The 22,375-nt window shown below is 42.0% G+C and overlaps 1 protein-coding gene across 1 annotated transcript; it reads left to right on the top strand.

The window, feature by feature from the left end:
• Positions 1-14: 14 nt before the first annotated feature.
• Positions 15-21,459, top strand: SELL (selectin L). The gene is made up of 9 exons (XM_042924952.1): positions 15-183; positions 1,004-1,085; positions 3,329-3,715; positions 4,645-4,752; positions 8,782-8,967; positions 10,157-10,342; positions 11,911-12,039; positions 15,977-15,995; positions 20,583-21,459. The coding sequence occupies exons 1-9, from the start codon at positions 169-171 to the stop codon at positions 20,599-20,601; spliced, it is 1,131 nt and encodes a 376-aa protein (XP_042780886.1). The 5' UTR covers positions 15-168; the 3' UTR covers positions 20,602-21,459.
• The last annotated feature ends 916 nt before the right edge of the window (positions 21,460-22,375 follow it).

Below are 22,375 nucleotides of genomic sequence, written 5' to 3'. Positions count from 1 at the left end.
GAGGAGGAGGATGTGAGACTGAGTCAGGGAAATGAAAGAAAGCAAGCCTTTTTGGTGGCACTCCACGCAGCCTCCTGAAGCACAGCTCGCCCAGCCCAGCCGTGGGCAAGGACCCAGACGCCCTGGTGCTGAGTTGAGAGGCTGGAGTCCGGAAGAACTAAAGAAAGGATGAGCAAAGCCAAGGTGAGCTTTTCAGCCTCAGAGATTTCCAGATGCTCAGAGAGAAACCCTTGGGACTGCAGGGGCAGAGTTCCTTTTTGGTTTTCACAAAGCCAAGAACTAAAAATCCTGAGTTGAAGAGTGCTCCCAGAATTTTTCTTCTCAGATGTGCTGATTCCTCCTCATTGACTCGTCTCTGGTGAGAGTCTTGAGGAAGTACTCTCTTGTTGAAATGAGCACTTTTGCAGCTAAACACTGGGGCTACCTGAGAAGTGACATAGTTCAGAAAATACAGTTTTAAGGTGTGCAGAACATTTGTGGTTTGGGTTGTGCAAATGTATTTCTTTTTTACTTGAAAGAAAATGAATTGCTTTTCTTTATCAGTGTCTGGCTATCTAATTCTTTTAAGTATTCGAAGCAGTGAATCATTATAATCCAGTGTAAGATTTTAACATTTAAATCTCAGACATCAATAGTTCATGAAGCATCCAAAAACACTTTAAAAAATATACATATTCAATATCAAATAGTTTCATCTAATAGCTCAGCAGAAGGGAAGTAGAAAAATTACTTAAATGTAGAAAAAAAATCAGAGTTGTAACAATCAGCAACCTGAGCCTAAAACGTGAAAAGAAAGAAAGAAGAAAGAAAGAAGAACTTTGAGTCAGTTTTGAAGCAAATTTAATGCTACCTTTTCATGCTCATCTAAGAAACCTCTTACTTCAGGCAAGGTTAGTAAGAATATGTATTTTATTTTGAACTTTAAGAGAGTCGTAGCCATCTCCTCAAGGTGCTATAAACTTGTGAGTTAAGAATATAAATCTAACTATAATTTTCTTTGCAGGTATTTCCATGGAAATGTCAGAGAGCTCAGAGGGACTCATGGAATGTCTTCAGGTTGTGGGTCTGGACAGTGCTCTGTTGTGGTACGTTACGGTATTGATATATTGCTAAGCCCTTTTTCACTTACGTTTATTTTTCTTAAATATCCACTAGGAGCACACAGTCACAGGGAAGATGATTAGGTAGATAGCTGTTAATTCTATCCTTCTGTGAGCATCTTTTCCTTCCTGTCACTTTTTGTGACAGCCCAGAAACCTCCTAAACCTGCCACACCCTTGTTGCAGGGTCCAAATCCTAATAATACCACTAAAGTCTTAATTATGAAGAAATAAAGTCAATTAAGAAATATCCGATGGCGCATTTGCAATCTGTACCAAATATTTATTTTTGTAATTTTTTTCTTACATTTATTTATTTTTGAGAGACAGAGAGAGACAGAGCGTGAACAGGGGAGGGGCAGAGAGAGAGGGAGACACAGAATCGGAAGCAGGCTCCAGGCTCTGAGCTGTCAGCACAGAGCCCGACGCGGGGCTTGAACCCACGAACCGTGAGATCATGACCTGAGCTGAAGTTGGACGTTTAACCGACTGAGCCACCCAGGCGCCCCAATCTGTGCCAAATATTTAGCATGGTACTTTCTATTTTTATCATTAGTTTAGTGCACAGCTCTGGCCAAATGTGCTTTCCTCTGTCCCTCACACATTCTTTACACCATGTCTGCCTCATATCACCTGCAAAGCTAGTGCTCATTTCATTCAACAAACATTTTCTGAGTCCCTGCAACGTAGCAGACACTGTTCTAGCACTGAGGAGACCCCCCGAACAGAACGATTTCTTCTCCTGCGAACATATATTCTGGTAGAATGCTCCTTCAAAGCTCCACTCCAAATGTTTATTTTATTACACTATTTACTCATTAATCATATCTGGGTTTTTTTTTTTTCCAATTCTCTGTTCATTTCTGGTATGTTTAATTTGATCAAGATTAATTATGTTTTCAGGGGCGCCTGGGCGGCGCAGTCGGTTAAGCGTCCGACTTCAGCCAGGTCACGATCTCGCGGTCAGTGAGTTCGAGCCCCGCGTCAGGCTCTGGGCTGATGGCTCGGGGCCTGGAGCCTGTTTCCGATTCTGTGTCTCCCTCTCTCTCTGCCCTTCCCCCGTTCATGCTCTGTCTCGCTCTGTCCCAAAAATAAATAAAAAACGTTGAAAAAAAAATTAAAAAAAAAGAGATTAATTATGTTTTCTTTGCATCTGTTCAGGAGGAATCCTTAGGAGACTGCAAAAATTGGATCCATGTTCTCTTTGATATTTCTCTATGGTTTTTGCCCTACACAGCGGAAACGCAGTAGATGTTTATGGTTGTGAAAATATTTACCGTAACGGTAGAACAGTGTTTCGCATAGATCATACCGTGCTTAGAATGGCATATGCTACCACGAAGTCATTGTGTGTTTCTGGGGTTTTTTTGGTTTTTGGTTTCTTCTTTTTTTTAAGTAGGCTCCACACCCAGTGTGGAGCCCAGTTCAGGGCTTGAACTCATGACCCTGAGATTAAGACCTGAGCTGAGATCAAGAATCGGATGCTTAACTGAGCCACCCAGGCACCTCTTGGTTTTGTTTCTTTAAAGTCCTCAGATTCGAAGCACCCATATGGTCACTAGACACGCTGGGTATCTTTGCGCGCAGAACACGATCTAAATCAATTTCATAATCCTGCATCATTTGGTTTTGTAAATTATTCTTTCTTAAAAAAACCAAAAAACGTAGTTACATGTATAAGGCTTGGGCTATGTATTAAGGCTTTCCCAGAAGCAGCTCTTCCTGTGGTAAAAGATTATCTTTTTGAGATGAAGAGATAACTAAAAGTATGCTGTTATTCCTGTCCTTATTTTCTTCTCTAGTAGAAACATAAATGTTGGCTTCTAGGAAATTATCCCAGGATAAAAAAGTGGATAGTAAATCTTCTGCATATAATTAATGGAAATAGAAAAGGAAATAAGAATTTCTAAAATACATTGGTTGAATTTCACTTGGAAGAATTTCGAGAAAAAAATTATGAAAATAAATCTAGGAAGCCACCAGATTTATCTAAAATAGAGCGATGCACAAAAAGTATTGAATGTTACCATGAAAAGTAAATAGAAACCAAAGGTCTAGGTTTTACCTCAAATCTGCAAATGACCGATTCTATGACCCTGAGAAGGTAACCTATATACCCTTGAGGTCTCGGTTTCTTCACATCTAAGTGGCAGGCCCGGCATGGATTCGCTCTAGATTCTTCCCATCCATGACTGTGAGCCCGCATAGTTCACATTGATGTCTTTCAGATTTCCTTGCACGTCACGGGACCGACTGCTGGACTTACCACTATTCTGAAACACCCATGAACTGGGCAAGGGCTAGAAAGTTCTGCCAAGAAGATTACACAGATTTAGTTGCCATCCAAAACAAGGGGGAGATTGAATACCTAGAGCAGATGCTTCCCTTCAGCCGCTATTACTACTGGATAGGAATCCGGAAGGTAGGGGGAACATGGACTTGGGTGGGAACCAACAAGTCTCTTACCAAAGAAGCAGAGAACTGGGGACATGGAGAGCCGAACAACAAGAAGTCCAAAGAAGACTGTGTGGAGATTTACATCAAGAGGGCCAAAGACGCGGGAAAATGGAATGATGATTCCTGCCACAAGCAGAAGATAGCCCTCTGTTACACAGGTAGGCGGTGGCCAGAGTGGGGAGAGTGGTGGCGTGGATCCCAGGGGTTGTGGGGGTGTTAGGGAAGAAAGCAGTTTCTGGTACCTTTGGAAGTAAATCCAGTTCTCGACAAAACAAAAATAAAAATAGAATAAAAGCATGTCACTTCTGTGCACGTTTGGTGTGGGAGGCTGGGTCCAACACCCAAAAGTGACATCTTTAAATCAATCTGCATCAATATGACAAATGTATGTGAGAAGTGAGGCAGGGAAGCGGATACAGAGATGTGGGTCTGGCCAAGAGCTCAGGCTCACACGCCCCCTCATTTCCTCCCTGCTTATGGTGGGGGGCTTTATGCTTATGTTTTGTGCTTGGCCTAATCTCCCATAATTCTATATAATGAAATACTGCCATGTTTTGTTATCTGTGGAGGATGAAAATTTGTTTTCAGTTCCCAAACGGTATTTTTCCAAGTCATATTTCATCAGTGAAACATAGTTAATTTGATCTCTTGTACATTGGGCTCTCTACTGACCTAACAAGTTCGAACTTCTTAATCTTTCTATAGTACTTTCTAAAAAGAGAGGGATTGTCAAATATACTGCAGAAATGGTTGGGGATAGGCCATCACTTAATGTACTTATGACATTTAAAACAAAATAATTCCAAGAGTTCAAAGTATATCAGTGAGTTTCCCCAGAATGTTAGAGAATGTTGGTGTCAGTAAATTCATTCTAAGTATATGTCTGTGGCTATATGGCCAGTATATGACATAAATAGAAAAATCCTGACCTATCTTTTGGTGCAAAAATGCTATGAATGTACAGATAAACCTTTCCTGCTTATTAAAGTAGTCTCAGCCAAAAGAGTTATCTGTACCCAAAGAAATGACTCTGAGTACTAAGAAGTAATCATGTTCAAATCATTGATTTCATCCCCCACCTTTAAAGCTTCTTGTCAGCCCTCATCATGCAGCAACCATGGAGAATGTGTGGAAACCATCAATAATTATACCTGCAACTGTGATGTTGGGTACTATGGGCCCCAGTGTCAATTTGGTAAGCCCCTTTTCTGTCTTGTTTCTTTCTGTGTAAACTTATGGGGTTATTGTAGCCTAGAAGTTGATAGGGACAAAACAATACTAGCCATTCTGAGAAATGAGAAGTTTTTATCAGAAGGATAAGCTTGCACAATGTTGTTGCCTTTCCTGAAAGATTTCATAAGTCAGCATGAAGTTTCAATTCACTTCTTAGCAAGTCTTTTTTCAGTGCCACAGACAATACAGAGTTGGGAAAAAAGCTTTAAGGATGATGATAATGAATCAAGCATGGTATATTCCTGTTCTTAGGGAACCCAAATCCGGCAAATTGGTTGGACTCATTAGAACCCGGAAGTCTGAAAGAAACATTGCCATTTATTGTTGGGAGGGCGAGTTACCCATTAGGTAATCTAGCTTTTGTATGTAAGCCTCAAAGTCATGACAGGGCATGGCTGAAAAGAAAAGTCCACGGGCTGCCTGGGTGGCTCAGTCGGTTGAGTATCCGACTTAAGCTCGGGTCATGATCTCACGGTTCATGGGTTTGAGCCCCGCATGGGGCTCTGTGCTGACAGCTTGGAGCCTGCTTCGGATTCTGTCTCCCTCTCTCTCTGCCCCTCCCCTGCTCATGCTCTGTCTCTCTCTCAAAAATAAAATAAACATTAAAAAAAAAGAAAGAAAAAAGAGAAGTTCACATAATGATACACAATATAGGTCAGAGACATATAGTAATAAATCCAACACGTTTATTTGGGCTGTATATTTTGGGGGATACAATGACAAATCTATTATAGATTCTGTCCATGAAGGATTTGCAATTAGCTAGTGGAAATTATATATGCTTATAATTTATTTTGATGGAAAGCAAGGTATAAGCTGGAAAATTAACTGCCTAATGAAAGAATATGGCCTTTATTGGATAATGGGAACCCACTTAGTATCTTGACACCTGCATTTGGGACAATTTTCCTAGAAGCAATGCATAATACGGATTGGAGAACCAAAAAAAAGAAGATGGAGGGGCACCTGGGTGGCTCAGTCGGTGAAGCGTCTGACTTCGACTCAGGTCATGATCTCATGGTTTGTGAGCTCGAGCCCCGGGTTGGGCTCTGTACTGACAGCTCAGAGTCTGGAGCCTGCTTCTGATTCCGTGTCTCCTTCTCTCTCTGCCCCTCCCCCATTGTGCTCTGTCTCTCTCTGTCTCTCAAAAATAAATAAATGTAAGAAAAAATTTAAAAGAAAGAATATGGAGAGAATCAGTAGGAGTCTATTGAAATCATTCAGCGTCATGGTGGTAGAAACAGAAAGGAAAGAGTACGTAGACTCAAAGTCAAGGAGTCTTTGACCCAGTCAGCTCACTACTGAAAGAAGCATCAAATCATTTCGTTGTTATTGGTTGAGTTTCAAAACTGTGGTTGAAGTATCTGGTGCACAGGATAGAAATTAGAAGAAGAGAAAAGCAATGTTTGTAAAGAATAAAGAATTAAAGCCAAAATAAATTTAAGTGTCAACCAACTGGTGACAGTCTAACTCATTTCACTTAATTCCTACCCAATACTTTCCTTCACACCACTCCTGAAGTTTCTTTTTTATTATTTCTTTATTGATACTTAATATTTTAGTATGTTTATTTTATTTTATTTTATTTTATTTTAGAAGAAGAGTGCACATAAGTCCCCCACTCATGTGCACTCTTTTTCTAAAATAAAATAAAATAAAGGCAAAGAGTAAGGGAGGGAGGGCAAAATAAAGGGCTAAGAGTAGGAGAGGGAGAGAGAAACAGAGACAGAGACAGAGACAGAGACAGAGAGAGAATCCCAAGTAGGCTCCACACTCAGTGCAGAGCCTGATGTTTGGCTTGATCCTATGACCCTGGGATCATGACTTGAGCTGAAATGAAGAGTCAGACATTCAATCAACTGAGCCACCCAGGCGCCCCTGATCTTTAACTTTTTAATTCTTATAACATTGGCATGCCCATTTCACTCCTTTTTGAACATTTTACTCTTTTTTCTGTCTTAGCTTTCATCCTCTCACTCTTTTCTGGTCTTCTTTCTACCTATAATCATTTCTCCTTGGGTTTCTTCATAGGTTTCTTACCAACTTCTGTGGACTCACAGATTCACGTGAGCTTTGGACTGACAAATCCATTTCCAGCCCCCAACTCCAAATATGCTAAGTGTATCTTTTGGGATGCCCAAAGGACTGTAAAATCAATCGTCCCAGCCAGATTTCTTTTTTTGTATTTCTTATCTCAGTATGAGGCACCACCATTTATATGGGTGCTCTGGTATGAAATTCTTACACCTCCCCTTACTTTTATGCAAAGTAACACACTATTCATTTTAACAACTTACTGTTTCTCTCATTTGCTTCCCATTTGCCAATTCTGCTACTACTGCCCTCATTCCTTCTAGACTATTGGATTCATTTCTTAGGCGAGTTCCACAGCTTTAAATTAGCTCCCCTTAAATATACTATTCATGCTACAGGCAGGCTGATCAATGAAAAACAATCAAACAAATACCACACGTATATCCACCCTTCAATTTCTACCTATCATGTGTCCTATAGGATGAAATCGAAACTCCTCAAGGCATAGAGAAATGCTTGATATACAGTAGGAACTCATTAAATCAAAGAGAAAAGATAAAAGCATTTTTTCTTAGCTTCTACCTTTCTTTCTAATCTCATCTCACATATTCCCTTCCTCCTCCTTCCTCCGTGTAACAACAAAGTGCTTGTAGTTCTCCACCCTTTTCATATGTGCTTTGTATTTCACTGACTTGCTCGTGGCTTTCTCTCTCATTTTGCACATGGCTAACAGACCTGTTCATCTTTAAGACATAGTTCAGGGATTGATATTTTTTTTTTTCCAGAAAGCTTTCTTTGGACCCTAAGATAGGCTAAGTACCTCTGTTCCACGTTCCAGTAGGTCCGCATATTTCTTTCTTGTTTATCCCGCACTTGTTGAAGTCATCTATTTACTTGTCCGTATCCCCTGGTAGACGAGCAGCAGCTTGAGGTCAGTAAGTATTGTTTACAATTTAATATGTCAGATTGAGACTATGCCTGAAGTATATAAAGCACTTGCTTGTAGTCATGAATAGAATTGGAGAACATAATTTAATTTGGACTTGTACTGTATATGGAAAATATAAAAATTCTTCCAGTTCCTAAAGTCCTTTCTTCATTGAAATCTCAAAAGCAAGGTCACCACAATGGCTCAAATTGGATAAAGAATAGGACACAAGAGTTGAAATATTTGCTCAAATGGCATGGTGGGGCCTAAAAATGTGAAGACTCATTTCCAAGGCTCAATTCAATCTCCTATGCCACCAGTCAGAGCAGGGAAATAGATACAGTTTCTGGAGAGGGCTGTCAAAATCAGAAAAACTGAAGGTCTGGAGCCGAGCTGGAGAGGGTGAAAACAGGATCAAGGCCAAGATGCTTCCTAAAGCTTCCCCACACTTTTCCCACGCCTCCTGCTCCCAGCACTCTACTCTACCTAGGAGTTCTGATGTCACAATTATTTCCAAATCGAGCTGGTCATTCCCACTTAAACCTATCTAGGTTTAATAAGTCTCTCCTCAGGAGCACTTGAGTGGCTCAGTCAGTAAAGCATCTGACTCTTGGTTTCAGCTCAGGTTATGATCTCACTGTCCATGAGATCGAGCCCCACGATTCTCTCTCTCCTCTCTCTCTCTGCCCCTCCCCTGTTCTCATTCTCAAAAGAAATAAACACAAACAACTATCTTCTCAGATGATGCCAACAATAAGAAGAAGACCAGCTGATGTTTAATTAGGACTTCCTATGAGCCAAGTTCACTTCTAAGTCCTTGACTTACATTAGATCATTTATTCTCCACACCAACTCTAGGAAGTTATTACAATTACCATGACTCCTCTTTCATAGATGAAGAGACTGAAGCTGGAAGGATTAGTTCACTTTGTGCAAAGGCATTTGGTGACCAAGTGCCAAAGCTAGGATTCAAACCCAGACACCAGGTGCTCTCCACACTAGCCAGTACTGTTTTTTTTCTTACTGCAGTGGTTCAGTGTGAGCCTCTGGAGGCCCCTGATCTGGGTACCATGGACTGTAGTCACCCTGTGGGAACCTTCAGCTTCAGCTCTCAGTGTACCTTCAACTGCTCTAAGGGCACAGACCTCATTGGAGTTGAGGAAACCACTTGTGGACCTTTTGGAAACTGGTCATCTCTAGAACCAACCTGTCAAAGTAAGTAAGTCTTCAGACTAGAGGCTCTGTCATGGCCGACTTGGGTTAACTGAGAAAATGCAGCAGAGACTTGTAAGGAGTCTCTGGCCTTTTGGGAACATAATTTAATCTAACTTAGATCATACTATGATGCTTTTGAAAGGGATTATTGTTACTCAAATCAAAAAGAAAAACCACAAATAAAAAACAACAACCAAATACCTCTGAAACCATCTCGTGATACATACATAATTTTCAGTAATATGCGGCGTGATTATAGTGTACTTTTTACTTTAGTTTTCTCATCGTCATGGCACACATAGTCCAGATGAACCTCAGTTAAATGTTGATTGTTCTCTCCCCTCAGTAACACCTATTTTATGTGGTGTCTTACCTAACACCAACCAATTTCCTTCTCAGGGTGTAGAATTTTTTTGATTGTTTTATTTGGTTTATTCTTGAAATCATTTTTTTACTTTTCATCTTCTATAAACTCTCGGGGGAATAACAACTGCTGTGAAAAACAAAAACACAGTCTCTTGATCTTTTTTTTTCATTTGAAATATGGTGGGTTTTTTCTTGTTAGCTGTTAAAAAGACTATCCCTGTACAGGAGAAAACTGGTGACATCTGAGCTTGTGAAATTCTGGTTACGTTTTCTACATTTATGCATCTGACGCACTAATTTTAAGTGGTTTAATTCTAAAAAAAACTATCAAAGTCATACTGAAATCATTGAATTAAATTGTCAAACCTGCTGAATTTTACAAGAGTTGAGTGAGTTGCTTCAGAGAATTGGGGTGTTTTTCAACACTGCTTGCTTTAGATCAGGTGAAAGGGTGGGAATTCTCTACATTCACTGAGGATACTCCATAAGCACTCTTGAGGCCAAGGCCATGTAGTACTTCCAGGAAGTGTTGGAGAGCTACCAGGACAGGAGCAGCAACCTGGAGCAGCCAACTCTCCCCTCCTCTCCCCACCTCCCCACCCGCAAGGGTTTTCAGTGCTCTTGGCTTCACCTCTGATATACAATCTCCATCATTCTCAAGAGTATAAAATCTGGAAACATTATCAGAACTAATTTTTAGAATTTAGAAATGTCTAGATTCAATTGGGTGGTTCCACAGTTGAGTGGAGCAGCTTTGGCTAAAAACCTTTGGTGAAAAGAGGGCCTCTACTCAGAAATATTGCTTTTTTCTTTTTCATGGAAGTGATTTCCTGTAAGCCTCTAATGGCACCCGATCTGGGAACCATGGACTGTAGTCACCCCCTGGCCAACTTCAGCTTTACATCCACATGTACCTTCAACTGCTTAGAAGGAACTGAGTTAATCGGGGAGAGAAAAATTATTTGTGGACCATCGGGAATCTGGTCAAGCCCTAGTCCAATATGCCAAAGTGAGTAAGTTTGCCCCGATGTGTTGACAACTTAAAGAAGGAGCTGCTGGATGGGAAGATGGTGGGGAAAGATAGATTAAACTTTAAAATTTTCATTTTGCTACATTTATATGGCTTAAAAACAAATTTGTTCACATTAATTTACTATAAAATCCTTGGCTCTTCTTGTCTCTTCCTTCGATGACTGTCATTTCTGTTTTCAGCCAATTTTTAACTCATCGTATCTCAACTCTTAACGTCTAAATGCGCTGTCTCTGGCTTACTTCTTTTATTTTCTGACTTCTTATGCATTCTTCCATTCCACTAAAATCTCACTTCTGTTAGTCCATTAAAACGTTTCTACAAAAGTTACCAGTGACCACCTAATTCCCCAAATAGTGTATACTTACCAATTATCACTAAGCCGATGCCTCCCTCATCTGTGTATGAGAAGGACTGTCTTCCTCATTTCCATATACTCTCCACTTGACACAGTGCCTGTGCTAAATAAGTTGCTAAATAAATGCACATTAAATTAGCTTATGAAAGAATAGCTACTCATGTCTGCCCCTGAGATCATCTCTACCAGTGGAAAAGTTTTTAAGTGGTAGGATCAGTAGAAACTACCAGAGAAGCTGATCTCTGTATGGCCCAAGGCCAGGGAGTGTGGGAGGGAACTGGGGAGGAGGCATGGGATCTGTAGGGGAGGATTGTGTGTCAGGTTTATGGGACATTTCCTTTTAAGGCTGGGCCAGTGTCCATTTCCGCATCCTCATGGAGCCTGTAGACACCCTCTCTTTGGATCATCTGGGAACTTGAGCCTTTTTCTTATGATATATTTGGGTGTGGGGGTGGAAGCACCTTGAAAGGGCTTGTCAAAGTAACACAAAGAATGGGGGACACAAACCCTATGCTAACGTGCAAAAATAAGTGTCTTTAATTGGTGGTATCGGAAGATAGACTTTTTCGTATTGGTATTTTTTCAATAAAAGTTCCCAAACGTTCACTCTTACAAGAGGGTACAGGTGGATCCATTTACTTATTTGTGAAGGAAGTGGGACTATGTAGTAGGACAACATCATTCGAAAGACAGTTCAGCGTAGGTCCTCAGCATGTAAACAGCAAGTACACATGTTGGCCCAACTGCTTCAAAGGGAAAGCATTAATAGGTTCCCTTGACTGTTATGTCACCTGGTTAAGATGACCGGCTGTTATTTTCCCTGAAGTCATATTCTATGTTTTAGGTCTTCTCTGTGCAGCAGAGTCCCAACTGTTGAACAAGACCATGGAGATAAATACGATGGTGACCCCTTACTCAGATTTTTAGGTACTTCTTCCAGGAGTTCTGTGAATCGCAAATCTAGGGATTAAGAATTTTATAGGCACTGGGCTAGAGAAACTTGTCCTGTCTTTCCCTCTGCTGCAGAGTCATCATGGTCCTTCCCATGCCAGTTTCCCCATCCATCAACTGGCATCAAATGGACTGTTACCGGAAGACATAAGGAGGAACAAAAGCTAAGGCCATGAGATGGCACGAAGGATATAATGCTGTGGCCTCATGCTATGTGCCTTACTGATCTCTCTTTCAGAAGTGGACCAGAGTTTCTCAATGATCAAAGAGGGTAACTATAACCCTCTCTTCATTCCGGTGGCAGTCATGGTTACTGCTTTTTCTGGGTTGGCATTTATCATTTGGCTGGCAAGAAGATTGAAGAAAGGTATGTGAGTTTGCCTTCATACGAAAATAATACAACTCAAAGTGGATAAAAATAGGGGCGCCTCAGTCGGTTAAGCATCCAACTTTGGCTCAGGTCATGATCTCGCGGTTTGTGAGTTCCAGCCCTCCGTGGGGCTCTGTGCTGACAGCTCAGAGCCTGGAGCCTGCTTCGGTTTCTGTGTCTCCCTCTCTCTCTCTGCCCCTCCCCTGCTCATGCTCTGTCTCTCTCTGTTTTTCTCAAAAATAAATAAACACTGAAAAAATAATTAGAAACAAAAGCAAAGTGGATAAAAGTATAGAAACCCACAGGAAATTAAGATTGCTAGATTGAACTGAAGCAGGATACCAAGTTCTGTGTTCTATAGACATCATTGCTGGGGATGTGGGAAACGGCCCATACACCCTTTCATTAAAACAAGGTGGCTGATTTGTGCTTTTCATCTGACAAACCTTTTAAAAATGCCTACTGTCTTCAAGGCACCTCACTAGTGCACTAATAGACAAATGAGACGTTTTAATGGTTCTTTGCTCTTATTTAGTTCTGAAAAATGGATGCATAATCTCTGTCCCCTTAGGAGCCAGCATGCCTTTGATCTCAGTGCTACAGTTCCACTAGAAAATGAATCTAAGGTCCAATGAGGTTTTTAAGGCACTATTCTCCAAAACCTGAGCCATGTGCCTGTCTGGCTTCTGACATGTGGGAATTGCATTGTCCCTGGTTTTCTCCCCAGTGTGTATTCACTGAGGTCACAGCTCTAAATAAATGCACTGTGTATTCGTGCTTCCCTTCGCTCTGGCCTGGAGAAGAAAAGGGTATAAGAAGAGCTGTTTGAGAAGCTAATACCCGGAACAATACATGGGATGCCACCAGGGAAAAACAACCGTGTTACTCCCCTCACCTCCCTCCTGAGGATGTCCAAACCTTAGAGTGGGACTGGCTTCCTGGTTACAGATCCACAGTCTGTGGTAGGTCCTGGGTGTGCACTGCCACATTTGTCCAAATTTGCCTGGCAGAAACATTGAAGTCTATGAAATTCATGGACATTAAGCAGCTTTTAAGGCATCCCTGCTTTAAGTTCAGAGGCCATCAGTGATCTCAAAACAACTGCTAACCAAATGCTCGGTGTTGCATTTCTCCGAGTCAGTTGACTGACATTTTAATTTTACTTCCATCGATTAATTAGTATGGAGTCTCTTCAATGAACATGGTATATAAAGGCTGCCCCTCCCCCATCCCCACTGGCAATTGCAGGAGTAGAATCTACCAGTCCCTAATGGTCTTCTACTATCTTTGGAATCTTTCATTCCAAATTTAAGAATCAGGATACTAGGTTAGTCTTATAACCAACCCAGAAAGACCATGGAAGCAGTCACTGTTGATGTGCAAGAACTTCATTATTAGCAGTTTAAAATGTCTTTGCCCCTGTTGTTGGAAATTCTGCTAAGATTGGATCCCATCATTTTATGAGACTAAGTACTTAAGTATTCCACTAAGGGAAGAATGAGATTTTTCTCCCACCATTGACTATCCTTTCCACTGAAACTTCAAAATCTGACCCCAGTCATCCCTTTTTCCCTCCTGCCTTAGGTGATGGTGACAGAACTGAGGGGTAGAGAATGCAGTGCACATTTATACGCTGGCCTCTGGGATAGGAGGCTGGTATCTAAATAACCTTTGAGGATTTGGCGTGTGAGTCACCTTAATAAGGAGGATATCCCCAAATTCCAAAGTCTCTTAACAAATTTTCGTAGAGAGGGCACCTGGCTGGCTCCGTCAGTTAAGCTTCTGACTCTTGATTTCGGTTCACATCATGATCTCATGGTTTGTGGGATCAAGCTCTGCATCTGACTCTGTAATGGCAGCATGAACCCTGCTTGGGATTCTCTCTCTCTTGCCTCTCTCTGCCTCCCCCCACCCTCTGAAAATAAATGAAAACAAAACTTAAAGAAATGTTAGTAGAATCAAAAGAATGGAATGCATTCACTTGTATTTAACGGCAGGGTGTGGGGTGGGGGTTAGCTGGCTAAGGTGGTTCTATAAGCAGTGGTGAGAAAAGCAATGGGGTTGTTTTTAAATTTTTTACCTTGGAGTCATTTCTGTACAAGATCTCAAACTGATAACTTGAAAACTACATGCCCCTGCTGTGGGAATAAGTGTGGGGCAAACAGGAAACAGATAACGGGCAGTTAGGCTAGGTACATTCATGCCAGCAAAGAGAACAGAAGCCCCAGAAAGATCACTGGCTTTGTAGGAAAGTCAGGGTATCTTTAATGTAGCATTTCAATGGTCTTCACTTGCGGAACATCTTCTGATATTTCCAACCTCCAAGTGGCTCTGTCCTCCAAAGATTTTAGTTGTAAGTTAGTTCTTTGAAACATGAAGAATGTTTTTCCTATAGAAACAGTGTTAAGAGTGATGGGTAGGTTCCTGGGCTAACCCCTCAGAGCTTTTCTAACCATGTAGCTGATACATTTACAAGAAAAAAAAGTTAAAAACAGTAAGTCCACATGTATGTAGTAGTCATCAACTCTGAGAATTTCCTACAAGTTGTGTTTCAGGTTCAGTAAGCTGAAAAAGGAGGACAGGTGAATATTTAGGACACAGTAGCTGAGGAAATGAGCAGAATCCTGACTCTTATCCTGTCCTCAGAACCTGTACTTTGGCCCCTGCCCTAGTTGTCTTGGTATCCAGACTTTAGCTCCTTTCTTCTGGAAGAGAAATAAATGCAGGCTCTAGAAATGTGTGCCCTCTGCATAGACTTATCTAGAAACACTCTGTTCCCCTAGATAATCATTCTCTGATGAGTCATCACCATTGGCTCTGTTAGAAAGAAAGAAAGAAAGAAAGAAAGAAAGAAAGAAAGAAAGAAAGAAAGAAGTAATGAAATAATGAAATAATGAATAATAAAACTGAAGCAGTGATTTTAGGCCAAATCTCCCAAATCCTGTTATCAGCAGGGGCCAGAATCAGAGATCAGACTCCCATTCACACAGGCCTCCTAACACCTGGTCCTTGAGGCTCTATTTTTTTTTTTTCTCTTGGTGGGAAGAATTCCCCACCTGAACCAACAACCCACAGGGTTAGCACAGGGCACGAAACTGAACACATGCCCTTAGTTCCTTTTTCTTCGAAAAGAACTCTCAGTAAGAACACACTCTTGCTCATGTATTGGTATGTGTTTCGTCGTTCCTAAAAGGAAAATATTAAGATAAACAAACAGCCTCTGAGGTTAATTCAGATTTCATTCTCCCTGCTCAAATGCATCCTGCCCATGTCATCAGCAGGCTGGATTTGGGAAGAAATGTTTAAAATGGTAAATTCTAACATTTTAAAGGTTTAAAAACAGTAATTGGGCACTGTCCACGTGCTAGGCCCTGGCCTAAATACTTTGAATACATTTTAGTCTATCAACTCAATGAGAGGGAGGTAATTACCATGCCCCTTTCACAGATGAAGGGACGTGGCTTCAGAGGGTGAGTAGCTAATCAGAGGCACACTGCCGACAAGGTGGTGTGAGACGTAGGGACACATATTCTTACGATGCTACCAGCTAAGTCTGTTAGGGAGGAACCCGCAGGTGGGAGGAGATGGCAGGTGGGGAAGGGATAAACACGGGTATGGGGGTGTTGGAACTGACAGGCAGGCAAGTCAAGCTAGGCTGCTGTCTTTGTGATCAGCACCAAAGATTGAACAGAACCCTGAGAAGCATCTGTCCCAGTGGGTCTATTACGTCTGAGAATCTACCACCGTTTGAATTAGAACACTAAGCCGACATCTCAAATCCCCTTCTACACAGGCGGGGTCCACCCAACGAATGTTTAATACATTTCAAAAGACAGTTTTGGGAGTGGGACTTGGCCTTCTCTCTTACCAAGAAAAAAAAAAAGAGAATTGTCTACATATGCTGATGCTATTTTTCTGTTTCTTCTGTTTTTAGGTAAAAAGTCTCGGGAAAGGTAAGTTTCATCAGTGAGAAGTTTCCGCCTCTGTTGATCTTTTCTCTACCTTCCTTGAGATACTTCCTGTTAGAGCTAGACACCTTAACTCCTTAGTAACTATTTACATGGGGTCTCATTCAAATGAAATTTCCGTATAGAATGATAATCCACTAGCCTCCCTTAAGAGCTGTGTTTTTGAAGTCTGTGTGTGTGAGTCGTTTTGTTTTAGTGCCGGTGGATTGGAATGAATGAATGAACATGTAGAGCCCTCTTGAGAAAGGGCAGTTATGTGAAGGGAGCTCTTTCTGATTGTCCCTGAAAAATTTTTAGAGGACTGGAAGCATTATGACATATCTCTTCTTGTCCCAGTTGAATGTAAGGGCAATACCAAATACAGTATTCAGGAAACATTCAATTGGTCAAGGATTTATTGAGACATTAATGAGTCCCAGGCTCTGAGAAGGTATCATTCTAGACCCCAGGCCTTCAGTGCCTAGGACAAGAAGGTAAATGACTACTGCTCTAATTAGCACTGACCTTCAGAAATGTGGAAGAGGTGGGGAACATTGATTCTACCTGCGGCTTCCCCAAAAAGGCAATTCTTTTAGCTTGGTCTTAAACCTCAGATTTTTTTCAGCTGGAGGAAGAGACCGAGAAGAGATGCAAACATGTGAAAATGCAATGGTCCGTCTGGCAGAAGTGAAGAGGGCAAAACATTTCTTCAGTTTCTCAGATGTTTAGAGACTTGGAGAAGGAGAGTATAAGTAAGAAGAATGATGGGGATGGGGCTTTGGTGGCACACTGAGCACCCAGTTAGAAAACCGAGCTCCTTTAAAATGCTGGAAGAAGCGAGATGGTCCCTGAGAAGGTTGGTTGCTTGTTCAGACAACCACGCTACCAACCACAAATTGTTGTGAAGAAGTTCTTACGAGTTCAGTGAGCTGTAGCTCTGAGTGCAAAAGAGAAACTGGGGAGACATAAGACAACAGGAGCCAGATCATAGACTAATTTATAAGCCATTTGAAGGAGTATGGACTTAATCCTGAGATCTTTGGGGTAAAGCAGGAGAATGTCAGGCTAACATTTGCATCTTATGAGGATCACTCTGCAGACAGGGGAGTAGGGGGAGCCTGGAGGCAAAGAATTGTTTTGGAGGCATTTAAAGTTATTAAGTTAAAGCTGATGGTGCCTATCTAAAGAAATGGCAGTGAGGTTGAGTTAGTTCATGAGGTAGAGGTGAAATCAACTGAATATGGTTATTAATTGGCTAAGCGAGAGAGAGAGAGAGAGAGAGAGAGAGAGAGAAGAATCAAAGAAGTCATTGTGGTTCCTATCGGGAACTGGCAGATGGTTACTATCAATACAATACTCTTTACTGAAAAGGGAACACAAAAGAATGAGAGGTTTTGGAAGTGAAGGTCATGGGTTCAGTTGTGTCGGTGTTGAGCTTTAGGCGTCTGTGGCTCACCAACAGTTGACTGCTTCTATCTGTATCACAGGAGCCATCCAGGGGCCAGAGAGTGGATTTGGGGGTTCTCACGTCCCTTGAGGTTAGCTGCTATTTCGGGAGCAGGTACAGTCATCTGGGGAGAGTGAGGAGCAAGGAGCGGGAGAACAGAAGAGGACGTGGGAGAGAGGGCAGGAACAGGGGTAGCATCTATATCAAACAGGTCAGTGAAGGACAAGGAGACGAGGAGGGGTTGCCAGAGAGGCAGAAGGAAAATGAGGAGAGTCTGGGTCATGAATGCCAAGGAAAGAAGGAAACAGAAATGGTTTCGAGTGGCTTCAGTAGAACCAGTGAGTTCCCACTGGATATAACAAGGGTATCTGCAGAGTCTGTTCTCAGGGTCGAGGTCACGGAGGAACTCTGGTGGCCAAGTGTCGAGGAATCAGTGGAGATAAGGAAGTTGAGACAGAATATGTAAGCCATCTCTTTTTAAAAAGCTTGGCTAGGAGATGAGATCCTTAGGAAGGTAACTGGATGAAGAAATCGGGTCAGTGGATGTCCTTTTATTCTATTTTATTTTAGTGCCCTATCTTCCATTCGACAGTGTAGATGGGGTCCTAGACCCTTCTCTGGGCTGGGCTCCTTATCTCTGTGGGCAGGAAATCCACAAGATGTAAAGATTTCTTTCATGCTCACACCCAGTGAGTGAAAGTCTTTTTTGGCACAATCCACCCGAGCCGTTTTCTGGTCACAGGAACCACTTACTTTTTAATTGCCACTAGATGGAAGCAGATCAATTCAATTTTTTTAGAAAACCTTGGGGGACAGGAAGAGAGGCTGACAGGAAGAGTATTAGCATTAAGTGAATTACCACATTCGGCTAATTGCCGTATGAAGTTTAACGGCTCACTGATTTTGACAATGAATCAATCAGTAGTTTTTTATTAAATACTCTTGTGCTGGAACAATGCTAAGCTTGACTGAGACACCAAGAGGAGTAAGTCCATGACCCTGACCTCAGGGAGATTATCATCTAGTTGGGTGGCGAAGACAGAAAAATAAAAAAAAAATTATATATTTTCAGAAAAATATAAGGCAGAGTATAGTAATGACTGGCGAACTCCGTGTTAAAGGACTTTGTCAGTATAGAAGAAGCTTGGTGATCACAGAAGATCTTATAAAGAAGGTTGACCCTGGTTGAAGAATGGATAGGGTTTGTGGGTATGGAGAGAAGCAGGGAGGACAGACTACAAGGAGATGATGGAAGCATGGTATGGCAGCAGGGATATGACAGCATATTCAGGTGCCAGCAGCTAGAACTATCAAGAGCCAAGGGTGTACAGGAGGTATAAACAGAAATTGGAAGGAAAGGCTGGCCCCATCGATATAGGTCTTCAAATGTGTCACCCGATGCTAGGACTAAGCAAAGAAGTATTATTTGCCCAGATGCCTTGCAACACCTCTCATTTATTGATCGAGGTGACTTTACTTCATTGAATTATAAAATTTTAGGTCTTGAAAGGATCTTCACGGACATGATGTTCACTCTCTTTATAACTGAGCTAATGAGTAACTTTCCTATGGGCCCTGAGAGAGTGACATAGCTAAAATAATTATAAACATTTATGAAACATTAATTCCATGTTGCACACCTCTCTGTGAGTTTTGCATGTTTGAAATCATTAAATATCGCCTGCCAGCTTGTAGGTGGGGGGAGGTGCTATTCATATCCTCATTTTACAGGTAAAGGAAGAGAGGCAAAGAGAAGTAAAATATCTAGCCTGGGGTCACTGAATAAATGACAAAGCTGAGATTTGTACCCATGTGGATCCAAAGATCCTGCTTTTAATCCTTACACTTGTAGAACTCAGGACTCTCGACTCCAATGATAAGAGTTCTAAGTCCCAGACGCCTGCTTTCCGTAGTGATGTGATAATGATTTCACCCTGAAACCATGTGTAATGGGCACCGAGGAAGGGTGGGATGGAAGAGGCAGAGTGTGTTTCTAGAACAAGCCAAAGGTAAAAATGAAAACCATCACATTAAACACTGAAGCTCTTTTTTGTCTTTTTGTTCGTTTGTTTGTTTTGTTTTTTGTTTTTAAGCTCTGCAGCCAGCTCTCATAGTCTTTTGTGCTCATTCTTATTAGGTCTTGGCTGGTGAATGACCAACTCCTGGGGCATTTGTGGTTTCAATTCTTGCCGGGTTATTTTCACTCTTCTGCAAACTGGTTCTGTTTACCACCTCATTTGGTTTCTGGTGTCTAAATTCTGCCTGGGTAAAAGCTACACCCAAGATACACAGGAAGATACGATGCCAACCTCAGTGGAGGGTATATGTGAAATTTTGTTTTCAGAAACATTTTTATCTCTGTATTGGCAAAAGCACGTTTGCAGCTGCTGAACTGTGGTTTACCCTGGCAGTTCATCATGACAGCAGAGTCTCGGAATCTGCTTCTCCCTTTGAAAGGTGCTATTAAGACATGCCCTATTTGGTTCCCTTTCCCCTACCCCTAGCCCCCTCCCCTCCAAGGATGAGACAACTGTGACACACACACACACACACACACACACACACACACACACACACAAAGTGTCATTTTTGTCATGAAACTAGATTTGTCACTGTCTCCCTAAATCACATCCCTCCAGAATCAAGCATTTAGAATTACCACCACACCTTTCATGAGTTTTGATTTTTCTCAAATTTCTCTTTCCTTTTGAGCATTGTCGTCTTCTACTGTTCACTGACTTCCATCATCCAAAGTCTATCACAAATGCCCTTCGTACTCATTTGATCTAAAGACAAAGCCTGTGCCCCCAGAAATGTCTCCAGGTGTGGCCCACGGACCAGCGGCAGCAGGAGCAGGGATGATGCGGAATCCGGGGCACCGCCCGGATCTACCGAATCAGAATCTGCCTTTTAACACCACCTCTGGGCGGCAAGCAGCTGCAAGTGTGACAGGTGTTGCTTTAGGGTTTTCTTCTTCTTCCTTTGCCTGAGTGAACGTCCTGTGCTCGTCCAACTCACCTGAGAGGCATTTTCTTCACTCCTCTTCCGACTTTGACACCGAATATCGCCCTTTACTACGAACGCTGTTAAATTTTGCAATGTTTAAGGTCCTGGTTTTAATTTACATTCTCTTGTTTTCTATTCAGCGTGGATGATCCGTATTAAAGCACCCTCTGTAAATGAAAATTCTCGGGATCTTAACACGTCACCGGATCCCCCAAATCCCTCCCTGAAAAGTTATCGCGCGGTGGTGTCTCCTGCCCTGAAGATGAATGTGTCGCCCTCAGTGCACCTGGAAAGATCTCTGACGAACCGGCAGCAGTTTCTGCTCCCTTTGTGCCCCTCCCCCACCCCCTTGTGGTTTATATAGCGCACTCTGTTACTCTGTTTTTCGTGGAGAAACGAGATCACAGCGGGGGAGAAGATTGCTGGGGAATATAAAGATGCCCTGTTTTGCTCTCTGTCTTGCACCTACAGGCTCGGTTTTGATGCAAATCACATTTTATCTCCAGTCTCCTGTAGGGGTACATCCTTAGACGTAAGTTCATCAAATTGATGTTGTCCTCGCTTTCCAACGGCAGCAAAGTAGTGGGGTTCTGCCCCGAACAGAAAAGGTCCTGCCACGTGCACGGTAGCCTCACCTCCTCTATAAATGGAGGCCATCCTCTTCAACTGCCTCCGGCCTCCCCCACCTTCTTCGGCCATCCCCTCTTCTCAGTTGGCTGGTTTCCACACATAGCATCTCATGGGCACCAAACGAAAAGAGAGAGGAGAGAGACAGCGAGACTACACTGGTTTTTTGGCTTTTGGTTTTACTCGTTTTATTAGATCCACCGAAACATCTTGTACTCGGTGCCTTTTAAAAAATGACCACTATATTTTTATTAAAGAAACATCCCCCAGAAACATCACCAGAAAGACTAGTCTTTCATACTAGTCTTGTCACATCTAGTCCAAACCTGTGGCCTCCTGCTGCAAGATTAGTCTAGGTTTTGTGCTTAAATAGTCTTTTTTTTTTTTTTTTTAAACATACAGTTTTGTACTTAGTCTTTCTAAAGAAAATGTTACCACGGGGCGTCTGGGTGACACAGTAGGTTAAGCGACCGACTCTTGATATCAGCTCAGATCATGATCTTTTGTTCGTGAGATCGAGCCCCGTGTAGGGCTCTGGGCTGCCGTCACAGAGCCTGCTTGGAATTCTCTCTCTTGCTCTCGCTTTGCTTCTCCTGTACTCTCTCTCTCTCTCTTGCTCCCAAAATAAATAAATAAACAAATAATAATAATAATAAATAAATAATGTTACATAATCTGTTATTTAGAAATTTTCCATGGTATGTTTTCTCCCAGTGAAATTCTTCCCTCCTTCAAGGCAGAAATTGTGTCACATCCCTGGACGGTCGAGCTTGTTCCTTGACATTCAGTAAATGTGTGTTCACATAAGTCAGGAAGAGCTTACTGTGTACTGTCGATATAAGCTGCAGAAAACCCTCTCTCCATGGCATGATGCTCAAATAAGGTCAAGGGCTAACTTCTCAGCAGAGACTAGGGGCCTGGTAAAACCTAGTTGGAAACACCTTTCTGCCCCATGGCCAATAGTGCTTTCATACAAATTTGTACACGCTATGAGAATCATTTTTTTGGTGCTGATTATATTTTCCTTTCTCAAGTCCATCCCAGACTCTGCTTTATAACGTGGGCTGTTGCAAAAATTCTCCATGTTGTACGCTATAAATCCAGGCTATCCCATTCACATTCATGTAGTTTAAGATACATCCCCTCGAGTTGTACAGTGCCCATCCTGCACAGACTCACATGGCAGCCCTGATTGCAAGGTCTTTTTTGTCTAAGACATGAGGATCAAAGAGCCCACATGGTGGTTACTTCCTGGGGATAAGATGTGCGTACGTTGAAAAACACAGTGCTTTATTTCAGCCCTAAG

Source organism: Panthera leo, chromosome F3 (assembly GCF_018350215.1).
Source record: "Panthera leo isolate Ple1 chromosome F3, P.leo_Ple1_pat1.1, whole genome shotgun sequence".
Taxonomy (NCBI): Eukaryota; Metazoa; Chordata; class Mammalia; order Carnivora; family Felidae; genus Panthera; species Panthera leo.
Note: the sequence above shows the minus strand (reverse complement) of the source record. Positions and strands in the feature narration are given on the sequence as shown.